The following is a 24868-nucleotide window of genomic DNA, read 5'->3' on the forward strand; positions in this document are numbered from 1 at the left end:
ATGACTCTGAAACAACCTACTGAATGGATGACCAAAAGCTGGATGACCATCGTCACTGCTTGATTCCCGCCCCCTTGTCTTATTGGGACCGGGTCCTACGTGAATCCGCTGACCTTACAAATATTACTGTGTTTACCTGACAAGATGAAAACATATATTTCTGAAAGGATTTTTGTCAGTAACGTTAACTCGGCATTTTCGCAAGCTAACTATTAGTATGCGTTAGCAGTGGATTCACACAGGACCCGGTGTTATGCCCCAAATGGTTTTCAAGCCAACTGGTTTCCGTACGTGTTCACACACTGTGTTAACAGTAGAAGTTGTGGTCTGCCTCTGTCACCAGATTCGTCACACATTCACAAACATATAAATCGCAATTTTCAAGTCACATCTCATATCTACTGTGGCAAATGATTGTAAGTGTTAGGCGAACACAGCGCACGAACGCATACGGGAAGCAATTAGCTTGGAAACCAGGTGATTTAAAAAATCTCATACTTGGACCTAAAATATGGCCATGGCTGCTCTGGTGAGGAACCTTTATCTTTATCATCTTTATCTTCCATTGTAGTAGCCATCAGTAAAGCCGCCAAGTTCAGTTGTTAAAAAAAATGCAGCACGCACTTGACTGACAGCATTGGAGTAGTTTACTGTGATTGGTTTTCCCCTGTGATGAACACAATATGGCCTGTCGCATTTTAGAAAAGAAAATTCGTCCGCTGACTTCAAAGCTATGCGTTGAAGTAACGAGTAACGAGAACCTTCATAGAAATGTAGTGGAGTGAAAAGTACAATATTTGTATTTCAAATGTAGTGGAGTAAAAGTCATGAGTTTCCAAAAAAAATAACACTCAAGTAAAGTACTGATACTCGAAAAATGTACTTAGTACAGTACTCAAGTAAATGTACTTCGTTACTGTCCACCCCTGGTTTTGAGTATAGTTATGAGTTATAGTTTTGAGTATAGTTATGGGGTATGGTTTTGAGTACAGTTAAGAGATATAGTTTTGAGTATAGTTGTGAGATATGGTTTTGAGTATAGTTATGAGATATGGTTTTGAGTATAGTTATGAGATATAGTTTTGAGTATAGTTATGAGGTATGGTTTTGAGTATAGTTGTGAGATATGGTTTTGAGTTTTGAGTATAGTTATGAGATATGGTTTTGAGTATAGTTATGAGGTATGGTTTTGCTGATGAAGCGTTTAACAGGCTGTGTTGGAACAGTGATAACCTGAGTGGTGAAATGAAATGGATGAGTAGCCAGCTGTTGTTTTAGCCCAGTCTTCACATGAACCAAACCATCATCATTCTCTCTCTCTCTCTCTCTTTCCCCTCTGCCTCAGTCCTCTCCAAAAGTCAGGACTCCTACACACCCATCCCAGACCCCACACGTCCAACAGCACCAGCCGTAAGAACTTTTATACACACACACACACACACACACACACACACACACACACTACCCTACACATCCAACAGCACCAGCCGTAAGAACTTTTATACACAAACACACACACACACACACACACACACACACACACTGCCCTACACAGTGACGGCTGGTGGTGATATTGGGTGGGTGGGCTAACAAGTGGATTATACCCATCAGTAGTTTACACTGCAGCAACAGCAGCATCACATCCGAGATACCAAGTCACAGCAAGGACAATATATACCTTGTTATAGCAAGTGCTCTACAACAACACCATAGAGAGGCCAACAAACTCTGTATCTGTCTCCCCCCCTCCTCTCACACACACACACAGGCTACATACCATTTAACTATTTTCCTCTGTACACATTAACACATGCCATTTTAACAAAAACAAAATATGCAAGAATGATGGAATGATAGGCTGCATGATAGAACAGAATGCTCCACATTGTCAGCCTACAATGTCAGAAAAGGGTCTACCTAGGGATGCACTACAAAACGTGTTCCAACTGTTATGATTGCCCATAGATACTGCAACTGTTGTCGTTTTTTTTTTTTTTTTATCACAACCGTTTTGCAACACAGGGCCATGATTTAGAGGGACAGCCGGGGCCATCCGTACTGCACATAGGTGAAAGCATTTGCCAAGAATGTTTTCGTAAATCAAGAACGAAAGTTGGAGGATCGAAGACGATCAGAAACTATCCTAGTCCCGACCGTAAACAATGCCAACCCGCGATCCCGCGGCGTCCCCTACAACCCGCCGGGCAGTGTGAAGGAAACCAATGAGTCTTTGGGTTCTGGCAGGGAGTGCGGTTGCAAAGCTGAAACTTACAGGAATTCACGGTCCAAGCCGTGTCTCCTCCAAAAAGCAAGCATGGGAAACAGAAAAGCGAATTCTTAGCTACTTATCGCTAGCCAGTCCTTTCGTTAAAACCAAGTTTCAAAACTTACGATTTTGTCGTTTGTCCTTTTGTGTTATTTGAACGTCGTTTAGACGATGTGTCCCCAGTCTCCTCACTTCCAATTTTTCCACCAACGACATCGAAGAAAAGGGATGTGAAAGTAAATAATCCGCCTCGTTCATGCTAACGCCCACCATTGCCACAGTCGCTCACTTCTTTCTCCCCACTCTCATACATGCAGGTGCTACAGTAGCACCTCACTGTATGTACCGTCTGTACAGTCGCTGTCATTGGTCAAAAGTAAATGGGCTGTGGGCTGAATTAATTTAGCCCAAATGATCAGCAAATCAAGGGGGCGTGGCATGACACCTGTCACTCACTTGACCCTACGAAGATGAATGGTAGCTGATTCTACTGTGTTTGGGCTGTAAAAAATAAGCCCATTTGGGTATATCCTGCGTTTTTCTTGCGACTGTTTGGTGCTGTTGCTGCTCTAGGTTCCACCAAAATGTAAAACAGTCTGTTATAAGTTTTTTTAACAATAATTTTCTCATCTTTATTGTAAAAGATAGGGAGGGCTTAGCCCTGCTAGCCCATTTATACCAGCCGTCCCTGGCCCTACACATCCAACAGCACCAGCCGTAAGAACTTTTATACACACACACACACACACACACACACCCCACACACTGCCCTACACATCCAACAGCACCAGCCGTAAGAACTTTTATACACACACACACACACACACACACACACACCCCACACACACACACACACACACACCCCACACACCGCCCTACACATCCAACAGCACCAGCCGTAAGAACTTTTACACACACACACACACCCCACACACTACCCTACACATCCAACAGCACCAGCCGTAAGAACTTTTTTTACACACACACACACACACACACACACACACACACACACACACACACACACACCTACACTCAGCACCAGCCACTTTGTATAGAACAGTGCTCCAAAACTGCTGCTACTTACTCGTGCTGTGGATGACATATTACTTACACAACTTTATATCACTATATTTGTTTTTAGCACTATATTTGGTATCATTACAGTTTTTTGTTCTTGATTTGTGCCTTGTCACGGCTCCCTGACTTAACTTACAAATATTTAAATTCTTAGTACTGTTTTAGTATTTTTTAATCCTAGTATTTTTAAACCCTTGCTGTTTGTATACGGCTAATACAGCTACACTGGGGTCTGAGAGAAACACCATTTCGATCCTCTATATGTCCTGTGCATATGACAGAGTTGACCATAATGTGGACTTTGACTTTGACTTTGACTTTGACTTTGACATTGACATTGACATTGACATTGACTATGTTGCGTATGTTCAGGAACGAAGTATCTTGTGTTAATCCATGCAGACTGTTTTCCTGTATCTGAACAGTACAGTGAAATATAATGTGTCTGCTTCCCTGTATGTGTGTGTGCAGAACTGAAAAACAACACACGGGCCGCTTTGCAATCGAAATATCACTCCTGCAATATTATTTCTGTGATCCTTATGTAAGCAAATAGTATTCGTGGAAATATTCACAGTTCTCTACATCACTATTTGAAAAGGTATCCATATTCACTGCTTTAGATTTCACTGTGCTTCTGCATGTCCGCTGTATTTTAATTCTGTTAGGTTTTGATTTCTGAGAGACTTTCTCCAAGTGAATGGTCTGGTCTTTGCGAACAAGGGAGTCTATTTTCATGTGACATTTCAATGACATTTGAGAACAACCCAGAGATCTCATCCACGGCTCCGTATCTGTAAACAAAACCATTCCACGCGTCTCCATACGATTTGGTTCCAGCTTCCTCCCGTAACCCCGTTCCCGTCTGTGTCCGCAGTGTTCCAGGACGTTCACGTGATGATCTTCATCGGCTTCGGTTTCCTCATGACGTTCCTGAAGAAGTACGGTTTCAGCAGCGTGGGGATCAACCTGCTGCTGGCCGCCTTCGGCCTCCAGTGGGGCCTGCTCATGCAGAACTTCTGGCACATGGATAAAGACGGCAAGATCAAAGTGTCCATCGAAAAGTAAGAGACAGATTTCGTCTTTTGTTTTTATCTGTTTGTGTAATCAATGCCACGGGGGACCGTAACCACCGGCGAACCACACCAAGACAATGAGAGAATGGTCAGTGGGTAAAAAGACAATGAGAGAATGGTCAGTGGGTAAAAAGACAATGAGAGAATGGTCAGTGGGTAAAAAGACAATGAGAGAATGGTCAGTGGGTAAAAAGACAAGGAGAGAATGGTCAGTGGGGAAAAAGACAAGGAGAGAATGGTCAATGGGTAAAAAGACAATGAGAGAATGGTCAGTGGGTAAAAAGCAAAAGCGGTGATGACGTCTTTTTTTCTGTCGTCCGCTGTCACCTAAGAGTCCATGTTGTGCTTTTGTTTGGTTTAAATGAAGATGATTTCACTCGACATTTTAGATTTAATTAAGCCCCAAGCCATCTTACAACACTCGGGCGCCAGTCTTTACCCCTCAAATGTTTTTTTTTGTTTGTTTGGTCGGGGGGGGGGGGTATCATCTGCTCCCAGTTGTCCTGTGGCATCATGTGACACATGCCTGTTGAGTGTAGGTCTGATTTTCTGAGAAATCTGAAAAAGACTTTTACCCCCTCATGCTTTCTCTCTGCTCTGGTTTGTCAGAGCTTACCTCACACCCAGGAATATTACAGCTTCAGATACTGAAAACGGAAATGGAAAGCGGAAATGTTTTGTTTCCTTTAACTTTCCAAATAGTTCTTAAAATCGTTTAGCTGCTTCAACAAGTCGACATTTAACTTGCTAATAACAGAATAAAAGTACCACAAGAACCTGAGCCACACGTACAAACACAAAAAATGATTTGCTATGAATACTGTGTTTGTTGCATTTAATATCGCAGGACCTCTGCTCAGGCATGTGCAATATTAAGTACAGTATTCTGAAACTGTACGTAGATTATGCTCAGTTGAGGTCAACTTAAGGTCCTCTGTCAGTGGAAAGCTCTAGCTGCTGGAAGTGAACTGGCACTGAACTGGTTTTTGTGCGGCCAGTATGAGGAGTGACTCTGTGCTGTAGTGAGTGAGGGTTGGCTTACGTCGCTCCTCTTCCTCTGTACCCTCAGGATGATCAACGCTGACTTCAGCACCGCCACAGTGCTCATCTCCTTCGGGGCCGTGCTTGGGAAAACCAGCCCTGTGCAACTGCTCCTCATGACTCTCCTAGAAATCACCACCTTCTGTATCAACGAGCACCTGGTGGTGGAGGTCCTTGGGGTGCGTATCAGCTCACTGTCTGGGTCTTCATTCACACCTCATTTTTTAATCTGGGAAGCAGGTGTGTGCACTCCTCAGCCAATCAGAGGCCATGGTAGTTGACATGCAATACTGTGTATCCTGTTGGCTTGGGGGGCAACCCTGCTATGAGAGGGGGTTAGGGAAGGAATAGAAATCTGTCATACTGATCATGTGTGTTGAGGTTATTTGGAGAAATCATTTGGACAAGTCACTAGTTCTGCTCACGGTTACATCAATATATATCAATATTGCCAAGTATGCACTGTCTCGTTTGAACTGAATCTAAGCAAAGAACACAGCTGTGTTACTCCTCACCATTAGAGTACAGATGATCAAATCCTAATAAAATCAAAATGATTTTTTACATACTAAATCTTCTCTCATGGTTATTGCTCTGAGCTGATAGGGCATTTAATTTCATCTAGTAATTCAACTAGTTACGCAGTAGTTACGCAGAAGATGATCACACATAAAGTCTCCATTTCTTGCAGTAAATCAGTAAATTTCCTCAACAGGCTTCTGATATTGGAGCCTCGATGACGATCCACGCGTTCGGAGCGTACTTCGGTCTGGCCGTTGCTCGCATGCTTTACCGCCCGGCTCTAAGGAACGGCCACGAGAATGACGGCTCCGTCTATCACTCCGACCTGTTCGCAATGATTGGTACAGAGAACTCTACTAAGTCTGTGCAAATGCACCACCTAGTGGATGAGACATGAACTGCTAGTCTTTCTGAACACTGCACACGTTTATGTGTGTATAACCATGACACTGATTGCTTAATACTCATTTAGTGCTCAGTGTAACAGTAGGACTAACAACAAGAACAACCAGACTAAAATATATAATCATACCAACAACAACAATAATAATAATAATAATAGTAATAATAATGATAATAATAATAATGATGATGATGATAATAATTCATGATAATCATAATAAAGGCTGTTTTCTCTCTCTGCTCAGGCACTGTGTTCTTGTGGATGTTCTGGCCCAGTTTTAACTCGGCTATCGCCTCAGCTGGATACCCACAGCAAACGGCCATCATCAACACCTACTTCTCCCTGGCCGCCAGCGCTCTCTCTGCCTACGCCACATCCAGCCTGTTAGAGCACAAGGGCAAACTAGACATGGTGAGCGACCTACATCATCCCAGTGCCAACGCCAACATCACTGCCGTTTTCTGTCTGGTTTTTGTGCACACTGATCGCAGGAGATGCTGGTGGAGTTCAGTCTTCACCCATTCACTCCTCTTTAAATCAGTGAGAGAGAAAATCGTGTGTGAATGACACTGTTGTGTTGGGCTGTGACACAGGTGCACATTCAGAATGCCACGCTGGCTGGAGGTGTTGCCGTGGGAACCTGCGCAGACATGAACATCGGACCTTTCGGCGCAATGCTGATTGGTCTGATCGCCGGAGTCATCTCGACAGTTGGCTTCAAATTCCTCACCGTAAGACACTCCCATCCACATCAGGAGATTCAGCCTCATTCACACTGAGTTCAGATCCCAGACTTACAGCTGAGGTTTCTCACTGCAGGCATTCAGCTTAGTTACATTAACATGCAGTTATTTACTTCATTTCTCGAGTTGACATCGACAGCACTGTTACGTCAAATGAAGGATTTAACCAATACCGGCACAGAACTGCTTTCAGAAAAGCCGTCAGAGTGCAGCCGAGAAACCAGCAACTCTCACTCACTGATGTCAGATCTTTATATGTAGCTAAGTCACTCACTGATGTCAGATCTTTATATGTAGCTAAGTCACTGCAAGAAGTAAAGCTGGACACAAAACTTTCATTTGCATCAACAAGTATTAAAATATGTAAGTCCCACCCACCCCCCCCTCTATTTCTGACCTGGTGTATGGGCAGAAAGTGGCCTGTTAGTTTACCGAAAGTGTAGTGGGGCATTTTCTCTTTCTCGTTTGTTTTCTGACGTCTTCAGCCCATCCTGGCATCCAGCCTGGGTATCCAGGACACGTGCGGCGTGCACAACCTCCACGGCATGCCCGGCATTCTGGGAGGTCTAGCTGGCATCGTAGCCGCCGCACTGGGAAAGAAAGAGGAGTAAGTACCATTAGCCTTCATCACCTCCATCCTCTCCCTCACTCTTTACTCGTGTTCCTTCTGCTCGTACTTTAAGAGTGGTCCGCTTATCTTTGGAAAATGCACAGCTTTGTGATAGAGGCTCCTGTTACTTTAATAATGAAATACTTAAAAGTGAGTGAAGTTAGAAACTGAAGCCTGTGGTTGTTTATGGGAGAGGTCGGAGGGAGACAGGCATTAGTCCAGCTGGTTATTGGAATAAACTGCAGATGAATTTATCTACCTACATGTTTGAGATCAGTCAGTAAAAACAAGTAATAATCTGATATGGTGCATTAGTTCCTTTTTCAAATGAAACTTTCTCTTTTTCAGCATCAAGCCAACCATGCAGGCTGCAGGCCTAGCCTCCTCCCTTGGGTTTGCTTTGGTGGGCGGGGCCATCACAGGTAGAAAGCCAATCATTTCTACAACTGTGCCTGTAGAGAATACTTCTGATTAATTAATGAACCAATTGGCCACTGCTCTAATCGAAAAGGAGCACATCCTCTGACATAAAACAAAAGGTTTCAAAACTCTAAAATGCCTAACTCTGTGCCCATGTCACCATCCTAAAAACATTTTGTTCAAAATCTGTAAATAAATCTCTGCTTCGCCTTTGCAGGTCTCCTAATGAAGCTGCCACTGTGGGGACAGCCTCCTGATCAGAACTGCTTTGATGACTCCATTTACTGGGAGGTAGGTCTGTCCAATACTGAGTACACAGCCAGAAAAGAAGTGAGTTGCTCCAGAAGGAAAAAGTGAAAAGAAGTGAATTATATTAGTGAATTATAACAGAAGGAAAATATAAGAAGAAGTGAATTACATTAGTAAATAATATCAGAGGGCAATGTGCTTGTGGAAGTCTGTGTCTATGATACAGACCCATAAACAGCTGAATTCACAAAGCACCTTTTTAGAACAGTTGTTTAAACCGGTCACGTTTGTTTCCCAAAGTACAAAAATAACTCAGCAACAATGTAGGAAGATGGTTAAAGTAAAACCAATCAGTCAATCAATCAATCAATCAACTAAAAAACAAACAACGTGCTTTTTCACTCTGTGGGTAAACTATTACAAGGCTTCTGGTTTCCCAACAGTTCAGTTCAGTTCAGTTCGATTCACTCACAGTTGCTCCTGCTGTCCCACAGGTGCCTGAGGAGGAGGAGGAAAACGAGGAGAGCCTGGCCCACGCGGATCATTCTAAGAACAAGGCAGAGGCCTAAAGACCAGGTCTGGTTCTGTCCAGGCCTAGGAAAACCAGAACTGTCAACCAGCTCAGTACTCCGAATATTGCTCAAGTATTTTTGTCTGACTGGTCCAGTATTTTGACAAACCTCCCTTTCACTGTCTGCTTTTGTGCCTCTGTCATGTCTGATTTTTCTTCTGGGGTCTGAATTTAAAACGATGCAATTGTAACCGAATCATATAAGAAGTCCTTTTTAAATGACATCCATTCCAATTGAAGCCTGAAGTTACCAGACTACAGACAATCTGTGGTATTTGGATATAGAGGGGTGAACTTAATTCAATTCAACTCAACTCAATTTAATTCAATTCAGTTCAGTCCAGTTCAATTCAATTCAACACTTCACAAATGAATTCCACTCAGCCCTACCACATTCCACCTATGAAGGCTAGGAGTGAAGATGAGAACAGAGTGTTTGTTGAGTATTTGTAACCTGAACACTAGTAAAATATCTGTGACCCGTCACACAAGCCAAACTGAATGCCACAGTACAATGGCCTGAGGGCTGCAGTCAAATGGTCCATTATTATGGTTGTTTTACTGCAAGTGTTTGAGAGAAAACTCAGAAATGAAGAGCAAAGCCAGTACCAAATTACCGATTCATATTTTTACGGCACTTCTCGGCTACAGATTTACGTTAAATTCAATTATCAGGGAGTTGACATCCACATGGTCACTGAATTCAAGTTGTTTTTGTTTTATTTAGGTAGGGGTTGTAATGTGAAGCATTTACTATTGATACTTTGGAGGGAAAAAAACTGTGCTCCATTGTGCCTGTTTATTTTTGAAATTTGATTTTCTTTGGGGTTTCTTTCTTCTTTTTTTTTTTTTTTACTGTTCTGTATTTTTTCAATAGATGATACCAGATGAATTTATCAAATGAATTCAAACAATCAATTCAGACATGTTCAGATTCAACATTTTCTGTCTGGAATGAAATATGCTATTTTCCCCTCAACAGTATCTTTTCAGTACAGACAACATTGTTTTGTTAAATATTTTATATGCTGCCCAAACACTGCCCAAGTACAGCCCCTGCCAGTCTGACTAACCCTGTAAACTGTCCTTCAGCGTCAATTGTCCTACTAAACTTTCATTTACCTTTGTATAATCTATGAATGTACTCTCCACATAATAGTTTGTAATGACATTTTCGCTTTTCTTTTTTAAAATCGTATTATCTGAGTATCTTTTTCCGTAGTATCTATGACATTTTTAGAGTAAACTTACCATCTGAACATTTGCCTTGTTCACGTTTGGTGAACTAATCTTGTCCTTGTGAAGGTATGCCCACTGTATTGAATATTCTATATAGAGAATATATCTATGTAAATAATACTCTTTACAGAGGTTATATCTTGCTTAGACCACAACATTAATGCATTAATGATACATGCATAACTGATAAATAATAAAATGAGACATTACCGACAGAGTTTTAAGCTTACAAATAAACGTAACTAATCGTAGCACATTTCTGATGACAAAATTCTATCTTAAAATATACTATAACTAAGTATGTCTCTGAAGCATGTATTATTGTAATAGCCGTCTAACGGATGTGAGGTTTTTTTTTTGGACTGCATTGTTTTACACACAACACTTAGCTCAGGTTGAGGGTGAGGGCTGCTTAGAGCCGCCACCCTTTTTTCACAAGGTCAGGTTCTCCTCAGCCTCACGCCGGAGCCCGCGGTGCCCGCCAGTCACTGTACCCACACCACTTACAGTCAACCCACTGGCACCAAACCCGCCCGGGCAAGGATGGGTCTACAGATCTGCATTAAACCAGATGTAATCTGTTTTTCTTTTTGTTTTTTTTTTTTGCTTTTTTAATATTACTCCATCTATCAATGTACAGTATATGGACATAGTCTGATTCTCTTGATTCCTGCATCTCTGAAAAAGCTGAAATTCTATCAGTGTGTGAGTAAATCAACTCTGAGGAACACTGGGGGCTGTTACTGTACCAACACAGACCACTGTCTGGAGTCAGAAGAGATACAGATGACAACCATTAGACTAGGTATTGTTTGGTTGTATGTGTGCTTTATTTGTAAACAAAACCACTGTTTAAGTCAAGGTCATAGAAGCTTTGCAAATGTTGTTTATAATATGAATGCAAATGTACAACACTTATACTGTCATTTATAAATATAGTTTTATACAATATGAAACTGTGTGTTTTTGTTTTCTATCTGAGAGCTATGAGACTCAGAGAACATTTTACTGAAATAAAAGTACATTAATAATAAACAGGCACGAATGTGCCAGTCACAGTTAATAATGACTACAGTGTCTTTTTCTAATATGGTCTGCAACAGTTCTAAGTCCCTGCGTTTACTCAGACAAGACTCTGACTTACTCATATACGGTAAAGAAATAATTGCAAGGCTATGATGAAAGTCAAACAAAATATGAAACTGTATGAAACCCTATCACTTCATGGTTATCCACCGCCCTCCACCTCACCCTGTCCCACCTGGAAAACCGGGATGCTTATGCCACACCCCTCTTCATCGACTTCAGCTCAGCCTTCAACACCATCATACCACCGCAACTGGTGGAAAAACTGAGGTCGCTGGAGGTGGATACTGGCACCTGGAACTGGATCTTGGGCTTCCTGACACGAAGGCAGCAGACGGTCAGAGTCGGCAGCCTCCATCTCAGTGAGCACAGGCTCGCCCCGGGGCTGCGTCCTGAGCCCCCTGCTGTTCACCCTGCTGACCCGCGACTGGACAGCCAGATCCAGCAACAACCACATCATCAAGTTCGCTGATGAAACTACACTTTAATCTACGTACACTGTTGGTATAGGAGGAACGGGATTTCATTCTTGATTGTACGCAAGTGCATGATAAAATGACAATAAAGGAATCGTGTAATTTTGTAATCTGAGTTACTGGAAGGATTTTTTTTCTAAGGTATACATTACATTACAATACACTATGTACACCACATAATTTAAAATCCCTGTGTGGATTACAACGCTTCCGACTACAGAAGGTAGCAGCTACCTGGCGGACTGCGACTTGACGTCAAAACTTGAGGATAACTAAACATCAGTGTGTAATAGGATGATACCCGGAAACGGTCAGGGATTCTTTAAAACAGCGGTGGATTGCGGGAAACAAAATGGCGTCCATCTGTTGTTTTCACCGTTGAGGAAAACGATCAAGTTTCTCTTTGAATTCGAATGATGGAAAGCTGTGTGTAGTTCAATCGAATCTTTATCTAATTTTCCAAGAACCTGATAGGTTTTATCGAGCCACTGATCATCCACCATGGTAAGAGTGAGGCATCGTATAAACGCAAAACATTTGCGTTGCTCGCTGACTAGCTAGGTAATCCATACGTGGCTAGATAGCTGCACTATGGTAGTTTATGTTGTTTTCTTTTTTATCAGGGTTTACTAATCGAATTACTAGCATTTTTTTGTCGGAGAATTAGACAACCAGCCAACTGCCTACTGAACCACAGTAACAGGAACGGTTATTCAAGATATCGATTAGAGAAAGAAGAACTCGTTAACTAGTTTTTAAGATGGTGCATGACTTCTGCAGTGGAATAAATGTGAAGCAATCAACCACAAGTAATTACAAGACAACCTCTTTGAAATTGATCAGCTCGGGTTATGTTCTATTGCTGCCCTGTTACTGTTTTGTAGTCTGCGAAAGTGGGTTCCAGAGACAGAAGTCGGTCGAGCGTGGGATCAGATGAAAGACCACGGGCAAGAAGCAGAGGTTTGTGTCTTTAGACGAATGTGCAACATTGGTTTGAAAAAAATGGCTGTGTCGTTTTGGCTCAGAACACTTGGTTTTCAGCGACTTGTTTGCAACAACGCGTGATGCACACCGTCTCGGTTTATGCTCACTGTGGATTTGTTTTGACAGAGAGAGAGAAAAGAAAACGGAGACGCACTCGGAGCAGATCGTCATCTTCGTCATCTGTCAGCTCCTCTTCATCATCATCGTCGTCGTCGTCGTCGTCATCCTCTTCCTCACGCTCATCCTCCTCCAGCTCCTCCTCGCGCAGTAGGAGTAGCTCCAGTAGCAGCGGTAAGTACCGCTGTTCTCCTCGCAGATAGTAAGACACAAACTATTTAGAAATGAGGCGCGCAAAGCGCCCGTGGCAGAACTGTCGTTGCAGTGTAGAAATGTACGTTTTGCATCATTCCTCCTGCATACATAGGTACAGATTACTGTAGGTGTAAGAGTTGTCCAGCATTCAGGTTTTGCTGTGTGTATGTGTGTGTGTGTGTGTGTGCAGTGTAGAACATGAACTCATGCATATGTTTAACTCCAGGCAGACATCTGTAGAAAACATGTCTGTGATGTGAATTTAGTGATTTAATGCTGTGACAGGATCAGGTGTAATATCTCATGACAAACTGACTTTTTTGTTCCTTGTTTCCTCTCTAGATTCACATAAAAAGTCTAGAAAGGCTTCCAAGAAAAGGAAGAAGGAGAGAAAGAAGGTGGGTTGTCACTTTACTGTGCTGTTCCTGAGGCGGTGCACTCTGACTGTTAGTCTGTCTGTACTGTTCCTGAGGCGGTGCACTCTGACTGTTAGTCTGTCTGTGCTGTTCCTGAGGCGGTGGACTCTGACTGTTAGTCTGTCTGTACTGTTCCTGAGGCGGTGGACTCTGACTGTTAGTCTGTCTGTACTGTTCCTGAGGCGGTGCACTCTGACTGTTAGTCTGTCTGTACTGTTCCTGAGGCGGTGGACTCTGACGCTTTAGTCTGTCTGTACTGTTCCTGAGGCGGTGGACTCTGACTGTTAGTCTGTCTGTACTGTTCCTGAGGCGGTGGACTCTGACTGTTAGTCTGTCTGTACTGTTCCTGAGGCGGTGGACTCTGACTGTTAGTCTGTCTGTACTGTTCCTGAGGCGGTGGACTCTGACTGTTAGTCTGTCTGTACTGTTCCTGAGGCGGTGGACTCTGACTGTTAGTCTGTCTGTGCTGTTCCTGAGGCGGTGGACTCTGACTGTTAGTCTGTCTGTTCTGTTCCTGAGGCGGTGGACTCTGACTGTTAGTCTGTCTGTACTGTTCCTGAGGCGGTGGACTCTGACTGTTAGTCTGTCTGTACTGTTCCTGAGGCGGTGCACTCTGACTGTTAGTCTGTCTGTACTGTTCCTGAGGCGGTGCACTCTGACTGTTAGTCTGTCTGTACTGTTCCTGAGGCGGTGGACTCTGACTGTTAGTCTGTCTGTGCTGTTCCTGAGGCGGTGCACTCTGACTGTTAGTCTGTCTGTACTGTTCCTGAGGCGGTGGACTCTGACTGTTAGTCTGTCTGTGCTGTTCCTGAGGCGGTGGACTCTGACGCTTTAGTCTGTCTGTACTGTTCCTGAGGCGGTGCACTCTGACTGTTAGTCTGTCTGTGCTGTTCCTGAGGCGGTGGACTCTGACGCTTTAGTCTGTCTGTACTGTTCCTGAGGCGGTGGACTCTGACTGTTAGTCTGTCTGTACTGTTCCTGAGGCGGTGGACTCTGACTGTTTAGTCTGTCTGTACTGTTCCTGAGGCGGTGGACTCTGACGCTTTAGTCTGTCTGTACTGTTCCTGAGGCGGTGGACTCTGACTGTTAGTCTGTCTGTACTGTTCCTGAGGCGGTGGACTCTGACGCTTTAGTCTGTCTGTACTGTTCCTGAGGCGGTGGACTCTGACTGTTAGTCTGTCTGTACTGTTCCTGAGGCGGTGCACTCTGACTGTTAGTCTGTCTGTACTGTTCCTGAGGCGGTGGACTCTGACTGTTAGTCTGTCTGTACTGTTCCTGAGGCGGTGCACTCTGACTGTTAGTCTGTCTGTACTGTTCCTGAGGCGGTGGACTCTGACGCTTTAGTCTGTCTGTACTGTTCCTGAGGCGGTGGACTCTGACTGTTAGTCTGTCTGTTCTGTTCCTGAGGCGGTGCACTCTGACTGTTAGTCTGTCTGTACTGTTCCTGAGGCGGTGGACTCTGACTGTTAGTCTGTCTGTACTGTTCCTGAGGCGGTGCACTCTGACTGTTAGTCTGTCTGTACTGTTCCTGAGGCGGTGCACTCTGACTGTTAGTCTGTCTGTACTGTTCCTGAGGCGGTGGACTCTGACGCTTTAGTCTGTCTGTACTGTTCCTGAGGCGGTGGACTCTGACTGTTAGTCTGTCTGTACTGTTCCTGAGGCGGTGGACTCTTGACTGTTTAGTCTGTCTGTACTGTTCCTGAGGCGGTGGACTCTGACTGTTAGTCTGTCTGTACTGTTCCTGAGGCGGTGGACTCTGACTGTTAGTCTGTCTGTACTGTTCCTGAGGCGGTGGACTCTGACTGTTAGTCTGTCTGTACTGTTCCTGAGGCGGTGGACTCTGACTGTTAGTCTGTCTGTACTGTTCCTGAGGCGGTGCACTCTGACTGTTAGTCTGTCTGTGCTGTTCCTGAGGCGGTGGACTCTGACTGTTAGTCTGTCTGTACTGTTCCTGAGGCGGTGCACTCTGACTGTTTAGTCTGTCTGTACTGTTCCTGAGGCGGTGGACTCTGACTGTTAGTCTGTCTGTACTGTTCCTGAGGCGGTGGACTCTGACTGTTAGTCTGTCTGTACTGTTCCTGAGGCGGTGCACTCTGACTGTTAGTCTGTCTGTACTGTTCCTGAGGCGGTGGACTCTGACTGTTAGTCTGTCTGTACTGTTCCTGAGGCGGTGGACTCTGACTGTTAGTCTGTCTGTGCTGTTCCTGAGGCGGTGCACTCTGACTGTTAGTCTGTCTGTACTGTTCCTGAGGCGGTGGACTCTGACTGTTAGTCTGTCTGTACTGTTCCTGAGGCGGTGCACTCTGACTGTTTAGTCTGTCTGTACTGTTCCTGAGGCGGTGGACTCTGACTGTTTAGTCTGTCTGTGCTGTTCCTGAGGCGGTGGACTGTCTGTCTGGAGTCTGTTTACTCAGAGATCAGGCTTTCTGTTCAGTGATATTGTATGATGCCAATGGAACTGATTAGAAGCCTCTTAGATGAGAGTATACAATCCAAATTGGAAGGTTATCTTAGACAAAAAATATATACCCTGTCATTAAGTCCATTTGTCAAGAATTTTACAGGAAGCTTGGTATGTGAATTCTATTAAAAGAAAGATATGTTTTTGTTTGTTTGTTTGTTTGTTTGTTTTTTATCAAACAGAAAGGAAAGAAGCAGAAGAGGCATAAGAGGAAGAAAGGTAAAAGAATGAGGGAGGAGGAGGAGGACGACGAGTCTGGGCCTGTGCAGATCTCTAAGGTACAGTCAACTTTCCACTGACCCTGACTCTGTGTCTTGACTGAGACTGGATACGTGTTGGCCACAACCAGCTGTCACTCAAAAAAAAAACAACCCCACACTATTCTTTTGCTGCAGTATCTAAAGGGGAGGAAGAGAGGGAGAAAGTACAGCATGATCTCAGGAAAGAAGATCAAAATGAAGGTGAAGAAATCAAAGACAGACAAGCAGGTACGTCCGGGCGTTTTCCCTCTTCCGGGGTTTGTTTGTTTGTTTGTTTGTTTACTTTTAACAAGTGCGTGATTTTTCTTTTTAATATTCAAGCAGGCTTCAGTCTGTTGTCTCTTAGAGGGGAAAGAAAAGTGCTTGATATTGTAGAAAAAAATGCTCAGAGCTCAAGGCTGTAAAACAGGGAGAGGCAGACCACTGAGGGTTAGAACATTTGTAAAGGGTCTAAGCGACAGTCTGACGCGGCAGCAGAAACGCTTTAGATCTCGGAAGGCTTCCTGAACCAGGAACCTTCTGCGTGTCTCAGAGAAGCTAACGCTCATGACCTTTGTGACCTTTGTTTTCCTACAGAGGGACAAAAACCGTGCCGAGCTGCTGGAGTTTCTCAATTCTACCTACTGACGCAGACAACACCGCGCGTCAGGTTCCAGAAGCTTCCGCCTGTTCCTCTGATCGGAGATCTACGCTCACAACCAGTCAGCAACCTTCTCAGGGAAAGCCCATCTTCCACCAATAAGATTTCTGTCTCTCTGTGTGCGTGTTTGCAGAGAGAAGTAGGAATTTGAGACGTTAAGTGTTGGTTTGTCACGTCTCCACCCTCAGATAGAAAACCAGAGATGTTGTCTGTGTGACTTTAAGCGATACATTTCCCATACGTTAAACCTGTGGACTGTGGAAGTGTGTTTCCCATTGGTGTGTGCAGATCCAGCAGGGTCTGGGAGTCTTGCTCCGGAATTTTCTCAGCCCTGCCGTTCTGCTCACGTGTCCTTAGGGGACAGCGATGTTTCCGTGCTGAAGAGAAATGTGTTTGTATTGTAACATACTCTCATTATAAAGTGAACAAATATGTTTAAGTGTGAGATAATGTGTTGTGTGGTACACAGGTGCTCCACACACACATTTCTAAACATTGTATCTCGTATCTTCAGGTTTTATGGAGTGCTTGTAAAGATGCTATTCAGATTTAGAGGAGAAAACGTGTGTTAACCCTTTAGTCTCTGCATACATGCTAACGCAAAGAATTGACACAAACACTTCCAGGAAAAAAAAGTTACCAGTTGGGGCTTTTAGGTTGAGTTCTCTGATGTAACTCTTGTAACAGAAATGGGATGGGGTTATTGTGAAGCCACAGACCGGCTGTGTTTTTCTCTGCACTGCTCCTCAGAGTCACCTGCCCTGGGTCCACAGCATCACAAGACTGCCAAATAAAACTCTGTCATTTACAACGAAATAACGCATCGTCATTTCAGCTCTTCCTTTGATAAATATCACTGCTGTCCTGAGACGCCATGCTGTCCTCTACCTATCTGTCCTTTTACCTGTGTCTGTCCTTTACCTGTATCTGTCCTTTACCTGTGTCTGTCCTTTTACCTGTGTCTGTCCTCTACCTGTCTGTCCTTTTACCTGTGTCTGTCCTCTACGTGTCTGTCCTCTACCTGTCTGTCCTTTTACCTGTGTCTGTCCTCTACCTGTGTCTGTCCTTTTACCTGTGTCTGTCCTCTACCTGTGTCTGTCCTTTTACCTGTGTCTGTCCTCTACCTGTCTGTCCTTTTACCTGTGTCTGTCCTCTACCTGTGTCTGTCCTCTACCTGTCTGTCCTTTACCTGTGTCTGTCCTTTACCTGTGTCTGTCCTTTACCTGTCTGTCCTTTACCTGTGTCTGTCCTTTTACCTGTGTCTGTCTTCTACCTGTCTGTCCTTTTACCTGTGTCTGTCCTTTTACCTGTCTGTCCTTTTACCTGTGTCTGTCCCCTACCTGTGTCTGTCCTCTACCTGTCTGTCCTTTTACCTGTCTGTCCTTTACCTGTGTCTGTCCTTTTACCTGTGTCTGTCCTCTACCTGCGTCTGTCCTTTAACCTGTGTCTGTCCTTTACCTGTGTCTGTCCTTTACCTGTGTCTGTCCTTTTACCTGTGTCTGTCCTCTACCTGTCTGTCTTCTAACCTGTGTCTGTCCTCTAACCTGTGTCTGTCCCTTTACCTGTGTTTGTCTTCTAACCTGTGTCTGTCCTTTACCTGCGTCTGTCCTTTTACCTGCATCTGTCCTCTAACCTGTCTGTCCTTTTACCTGCGTCTGTCCTTTTACCTGTGTCAGCTGACAGATGCTGGGGTGAGTCTCACGATGTTTCTCTCAATGGGATTAGTCTCTTTTGACGCATCGATTTTTGAATTTTTTTTCTACCCAAGTTTCTTCCATCGTGTGTGAGACACACACTATCTGTGAGACAGAAATCACAGTGCAGAGCAGACAGCCTGTGGGCCAGGGTACTGTGAGAAGACATCATGCCACCCACTATAAAAGCTAAATTAAATTCTCCATCTGAACGGGCTTCGATAATGAACTTGACTGTGTCGTCAGTGAAAATCTTGGAGCACTACCTGTGTAGACTGCATTGGAAGTGCATTTATGAGATATTTTAAAGTTATTAAAACTCCTTATGACATTCCTGGCATGTCTCTGCACAGCTTAAACAAACTGTGTGAGTGTGTGTGTGTGTGTGAGTCACAATCTGTTCTGATGCACAGTGAGAACATTACTCAGTCATGTGATTACCCAGCATTCACCGGGCATTAACGCAGACTTGGTTCAGTACCGTGGTTGTGCTGTTGTTTGAGTTATTGAGATACTTTACGTCACAGGATGTTTTGCAGACGTGATGTCATCTGCGCTTTGACACCGACATAAACAAATCACTGTACACAGCGGACAACTGTAGCTCTTGCTTTACAATTGAACCTTTTTTTCTTTTTTTTTTGCTTCATGATAAAGTTCTGCTTGTTACCCAGTGGGTCATGATTATGTGCATGGATGTGGGCGGGATGTAAAATCAAACTAAAAACTGAACCGTTAGCAGAGTTACTCTGCTGTAAGTCAGACTGGTAAACTCTCTCTCTTGTTTTAAGAGCAGTTCACAGGGTTTTGGTTGTCCTGCCAAACTGAGCCAATAAAAAATTTGGCAAAAATAAAATCCAAGCCCTGGAGGCCATTTTTATGCAGCTGCTTTTAAAATACTCGACCAACCCAGAGGAACCAGCAGCGGGACGGACTTTTGGACTGGTATGTGCGATCGGCAGGAAGTGCTGAAAATCGTTCTGACGAGACTTCAGATGCATTTCCTGAGATGTTACATCTTTGGGCTTCCATTGGGTTTTATGGAATATCTCACAGAGTATGAAATTCTGGGCTTTATGTTTTAAACTGACCACAGACGTACCTGCTGTTTAACGCGTTTCAGACCATCAGAGTTAGAGAGAGTGTAGAACTGCCCGTGTTCTGAGTCTGCCCTGGTTTCTCACATTTGGCTGCTTAAGCGTGAATTAAACACACACTTCGTTTGAATTAAACTTTGTGACGGATGGAGGCAGGTGTACCTATTAAAGATGACTAATAATGATCCTAGTATTAAGCGTCATAACCTGTCATAGACTACAGCACGACCTTAGAGACCTACATGTGGCACTGTTCTTGGGTTTTCAGTCTTGTTTGATTTTGTTGAGACACCTGACACGTCCAGTTGAGCCGTCTTTTTTTCCTGGTTTCACTGGTTTATGGCTGTGATTGTGGATCGTTCCCGTTCTCCTCATACACACGGTACGCTTCTGACACGCCATTTTTCACCGCCAAAAACCTTACACATACAAACACGATGTTTAATAATCACAAACATACTGAAAATCTCAGCCCAAGTTCTTCTGTAGCTCCCATTTATATACAAATACAAACGGTGGAGACCTGAATAGTAGCGTGGCTGCCTAGGTTACAGTGTAAGTTCTATAGTCGTGTGTTATTAAAGTGGGCGGGGCTTGTTCATCACTACAAGGTAAATGAATAACTGAAAGGCATCATACATTCAGGTCAAAGAGCCAGTAGAAACATCCGTATCCTTACGCAGTCAGTGCTAAAGGTCGCACGTCCCATAACAGATAACATAATTAATATATAATAACCAGAAACAGGGAAGTGAATATCCACTCATGATGATCAGCATGGGTGGATTTTGTGGGGGGTATGTATGTTGTTCCTAACTGTTCTGTGGTCTCAGACCAGGGACAGGCTATGTGAGAGACATGATACCACACATACATTTCTATACATTTTAAACTGAGGGATGGTAACTGCAGGGTATCCAGTCCAGTACGGGTTTTGTTTGGAGCGGGTTAAACGAGGTGAGGACCGCAACGTAAAAAGACGGCAACCGTCGTTCACGTGCTGCTCCTCACGCGTTGCCGTTGACGCCTTTGTGTCTGAAGTCGGGCATGCTCCACACTCTCTGTGCCTTCTCTGTCGTCTGCCCGAGACCCCGCTCCACGTCCTCAGAGATGGTCTTCACCTCCCCCCCATCGGCCCCCTCCCCCCCGCCGCCGCCGCCGCCGGCAGAGATCAGCCCCACGCTGCTGCCGAACGGATTGATGCGGACGCGAGATTTGAAGTTGAGCAGAGACATGCTGATGGCTCGTCTGTTATTCCACTGCCGGGCCAGCCGCTGGGCCTCCTCCTCCTCCTGGAAACGCTCCAGCGCCTCCAGCAGAACGCTGCGGAAGAGTCCGGAAACCTCGTGCACCTCAGGTTCGTTCTCTATCAACACCTGTCGGAACCTGTAGGGCGCAGAGAAAGGGTGGGGTGGGGGTGGGGGGAGGGGTAGAGGAAGATGGAGGGATTTAGGTCTTTAGGGTTTTTTGTTGTTTGTTTTTTTTAACCCATTTGACAGCTGAAAATAATTTTTTAGAGGCTCACAGTCAATGTTAGTGGAGCAGATAGTGGGTGATAAAGGGTCATGAATGTATCAGTAGTAGAACAGATAGTAGGTGAATACTCTATGGGTCATGAATGTGACTTGCCCAGAGGAAAACCTATGTGGCACAGCCTAGGCTGTGTGAAGATGCTTTGACTGCCACTCAGAGAAAAGAGCATTGTTATTTTTTTAGTCTCAGCAAATGAATGATTGAGACCATAGGGCCTCAGTGCTTAGCGAATCAAATTCTCTGCACCCAAACATCCGGCCAATGAGAATCTGGTAAAACTGCTTTCAGCTTTTCTTGTCAACTCCCATTCTGAGGTCCATAGATTCATTCAGTGCTTTGACAGCAGAGAAAAAGGGAGTATTCCCTAGAGATGTCCTTGAGACTCATGCTAACAGCCAATGGAAATCCAGTTCAGCCCAGCGTGCAGGTTCCATCCACAGACACAGCCTCAAACCGCTCTCTTAGATAAAACACTCCCCTGACTGGAGATCAGTCAACTAGTGTTTTCATCAAATCATGAAGCAAATCATGAAGTCGAGCTCGTTTGATGTAAAATATCTAGAATGTTCTAGAATATCACCGATAATAAATTAAACAGGGCCATCGGGAAATGAAACGTCTCTAGATTTTGTGTGAATTAGTCTTTCTTCTCCTTTTCAGAGTATTTGAACAGTGTGTCGAGATTTTCTGCACTTCATCGCTCCTTATTGTTAGCTGTTCACGACAGAGGCCTGTTCGCCTGGCTCACTGAGATGATGGGGAGATAAAGCCCGCAGAGAGTCCTGCAGGCTGTCCGTCACAGAAAGCTCCGCCCCTCCCAAAGCCACTTACTCACCCCTCACCTCAACGAGCCAAGCAGTGCTTACAGAATCCGAAAATAGAGCCCCATGGCAGGTCCTCATCACGCAAATCAGCCGAATCACGTTAAGCTAATCTTACTGCTGGAAAGGACACTGAACCTCCCAAAACGCCCAGTTCTCTTTGTGACTGCTGAAACGTTTTCTCAGAATGAACGTGGGGTCGGTTTAATTCAACCTTTTCTGTAACACAACGCATCTGAATGAGCTATAGGCAGGAGTCTGGTGTTGAGTTTTATATTTTTTTTAGCCACATTTAGTTTATTTATTTGTAACATTTTATGCCGTGTGGTGATATTTCCTACATCAGTCCTATGGGGTTGCTGTCCATCTTCATGGCGCTGTAACAGAAGCCTTGAACTGGTCTTGAATGCCCTGAGGCTTCTGCCCGTTTAGCTGAGGAGAAAGTGGTAGAGCTTTTCCTTTCATTTAAAAACACAGCTTTCTACGGACAGGTGTATGTTTTACCTGGACCGTGTCTCAGGTGTGTTCCGTTTTCTGCTTTGACTCTGTGTTTTGTGTTTCAACTGAAGGGAAACGCAGACAAAGCTGCTCTCTCAGCATTTCAGTGTGAGGGGCTGGTTCTCACGGGACTGACTTGAAAGTTTCAATTAGCACCGCGCTGCCGCTCCTCAAACAGAGCAACCTCTGTTCTAACCACGGTTTAACCACGGTTTAGAGCAGATCAGGGATCAGAGAGACGCCCACGTTTCCAAAGAACATCTCAGGTCTGTGCTGGGAAGAGATGCTTCCCTTGTCCAAACTTTGTGGCGTCTCTTAGGTTCAGGGATCGTCTTTGGGAATGGAGTCCTCACAGGCAGCCAGGGCGTGAGACCGGGTGAGTGGTCCTGTTCTCTGATTCAGTGGCAGGAACAGGAACACTTTCTACTGTATGGAAAACACAGTTAACTGGGCTGACCTGTGTGACCATTTTGGTTAAACAATGTATGAAAGATGAACCAAAATGAGATTTAACTTATTGATAACCGCTCCCTATTTGGTCAAAGAAACGGGTTTTGTTGGGGGACAGTAACTGAGTCGTGGAATCAGATGAGCGCTGTGAGAACGCTGATGTACTGGTCCCCAGGTTTCTGCTCCACACTGGCCTGGGCTGAGGAGTTCTCCCTTACATCAGTGTTGCATAAGACACACGTTCCCACGAGAAACAAGCTGTTCTCTTCTCTATTCTCACCTGTCTGAGTTAAAAATGCCCCCCGACACACTCGGCATTCACAGATGTGACACACCAATTCGGCCAATCAGAAACACAAAACCGCTGAATGTAACTCTCCCCGCAGCTAAGGCTCCGTTCCAGAGCGATTTACACTAATTACTGTCAGGGTCAGAGGTCACATGCTGTGGACCTCGGGGCATGACTCAGTGACACACTCACACTGGGCCCTCGAACACAACAGCCGAACCCTCATCTCTCCAGTCACTGGTCATGGTCGCCCTCCCCATAAGCTGCCCCGTTACCGCCCTGCCATCCACACCGCTGTATTGGTTTACCTGAGTATGACTGAGCCGCAGTAGGAGGGGTGGACCTTGCCACACAGGTCCTCCAGGCCCAGCCTCTCCCCGGGGCGGAGACTGTAGGTGCTGCGGGGCGGGGTCACGAGCCAGCTGTAGTCCACGCCCGTCTTCAGCCGTCTGTACTCGCTCTCTCGCTCCCTCTGCAGTCTCTCCGTCTCCTTTAACTGCCAGCTCAGCTCCAGCATCAGCGTGTCCGTCACCACCTCCGAGGGCTCCCGCCGCGGACTGCGATAGTACGGCTCGCCCCACCCGAACCACGACATGGCCCCCCCGAGCACGCGGTCACCTGCCCACTGAATCCTGCGAGGGAGGGGGCGTCAGAGAAAATAACAGCTTTAGGCATTTCATTCCAGTGACAGACACAGACGGGCAGACAATGTAGATAATGTTAGATAATGGTAAGGTAAGGCAGACAGGCAGACAATGTTAGATAATGGTCAGGTAAGGTAGACAGGCAGACAACGTTAGATAATGGTCAGGTAAGGTAGACAGGCAGACAATGTTAGATAATGGTCAGGTAAGGTAGACAGGTAGATTCTTCGGTGGTCGGGGGATCGTCATATGTTATAAATTAGGGTGACCAGGCTGTGCTGTAAATATGGTAAAAGTCGGTGTACACAGATCTGAAGTCTGTATTTGTATTTAGGTGTGTCCTTACTCTAAATAAAGACAAGAGAATTGTATTAGGTGATAAAGGCCTTTAGTGTATTTCTTCAGTTAATTCATGTTCTGTAAGGTTCTAGAAAAGTGAAATTTCACGCCACAGACTGGAGATACAACAACGGACTCCTCCTCAACAGCGAGAGAATTGGGTTTTTTCTTCTTCTTCTTCTTTTGGTATGGATTGAAACCAAGATTTGCTCTGCTTCCAAAATATACATACACACCAACATCTGGGCTTTGAATCTCGCGTCAGAATCTGAACAGTGCCTTGAAGATCACTCATGATAAGCCATGCTAACTCACAGACAGCTATAACACACAGACTTTGTCTCAGTAACTCACGTCAGGTCAAACACTCCGCTCTGATAAAACACGTTAGAGTGACGCCTACTGTATAGTACATTACCACAGTATTGGGTTAAAAACACCGGGGATCATCTTTAATCAAAATGTCACACACCCCCTGTGCTTCAGGCAGAGTCCAGTAACTACCAATATAAGTGGGTTTATAAGTCTTTGTCAAATCAAATCTAAAATCATAAAATAGTGGGAGTGCTATGGTGTGTGTGTGTGTGTGTGTGTGTGTGTTTGCCTGAAGGTTCAGGCTGCCATTAACCACAGCTCCAGCATTATCTC

At 44.7% G+C, this 24868-nt stretch overlaps 3 protein-coding genes and 1 long non-coding RNA gene across 5 annotated transcripts in view; 3 read left to right on the forward strand and 1 right to left on the reverse strand.

The window, feature by feature from the left end:
- The window catches only part of rhag (Rh associated glycoprotein), a 15437-nt gene extending 5647 nt beyond the window's left edge, over window positions 1–9790 (forward strand). The window contains exons 1-10 of one of the 2 annotated variants that reach the window (XM_030781199.1): window positions 1365–1410; window positions 4224–4410; window positions 5492–5642; window positions 6179–6326; window positions 6633–6799; window positions 6982–7119; window positions 7617–7738; window positions 8090–8163; window positions 8379–8452; window positions 8905–9790. In XM_030781199.1, the coding sequence (XP_030637059.1) occupies window positions 4244–4410; window positions 5492–5642; window positions 6179–6326; window positions 6633–6799; window positions 6982–7119; window positions 7617–7738; window positions 8090–8163; window positions 8379–8452; window positions 8905–8979 (1116 nt within the window). In that variant the 5' untranslated portion in view covers window positions 1365–1410; window positions 4224–4243 and the 3' untranslated portion in view covers window positions 8980–9790. Of the gene's footprint in view, window positions 1–1364; window positions 1411–4223; window positions 4411–5491; window positions 5643–6178; window positions 6327–6632; window positions 6800–6981; window positions 7120–7616; window positions 7739–8089; window positions 8164–8378; window positions 8453–8904 lie in introns of those variants that run through there. The other variant, XM_030781198.1, reaches the window with a different exon arrangement.
- A 2347-nt stretch (window positions 9791–12137) lies between these two features.
- Window positions 12138–15169, forward strand: LOC115818360 (putative uncharacterized protein DDB_G0271974). The gene is made up of 5 exons (XM_030781719.1): window positions 12138–12286; window positions 12667–12742; window positions 12893–13057; window positions 13421–13476; window positions 15155–15169. The coding sequence occupies exons 1-5, from the start codon at window positions 12284–12286 to the stop codon at window positions 15167–15169; spliced, it is 315 nt and encodes a 104-aa protein (XP_030637579.1). The 5' UTR covers window positions 12138–12283.
- A 975-nt stretch (window positions 15170–16144) lies between these two features.
- Window positions 16145–17641, forward strand: LOC115818876 (uncharacterized). Its single transcript, XR_004025547.1, has 3 exons — window positions 16145–16233; window positions 16351–16443; window positions 16792–17641. It is a non-coding gene; the product is annotated as an uncharacterized LOC115818876 (long non-coding RNA).
- A 3012-nt stretch (window positions 17642–20653) lies between these two features.
- rd3 (retinal degeneration 3, GUCY2D regulator) lies at window positions 20654–23832 on the reverse strand. The gene is made up of 2 exons (XM_030783379.1): window positions 23546–23832; window positions 20654–21032 (listed from the first exon to the last, which is right to left on the reverse strand). Exons 1-2 carry the CDS (start codon window positions 23830–23832, stop codon window positions 20654–20656), a joined length of 666 nt encoding a protein of 221 aa, XP_030639239.1.
- Between the last annotated feature and the right edge of the window lie 1036 nt (window positions 23833–24868).

The sequence above is a fragment of the Chanos chanos genome, chromosome 8 (genome assembly GCF_902362185.1).
Source record: "Chanos chanos chromosome 8, fChaCha1.1, whole genome shotgun sequence".
NCBI classification, from domain to species: domain Eukaryota; kingdom Metazoa; phylum Chordata; class Actinopteri; order Gonorynchiformes; family Chanidae; genus Chanos; species Chanos chanos.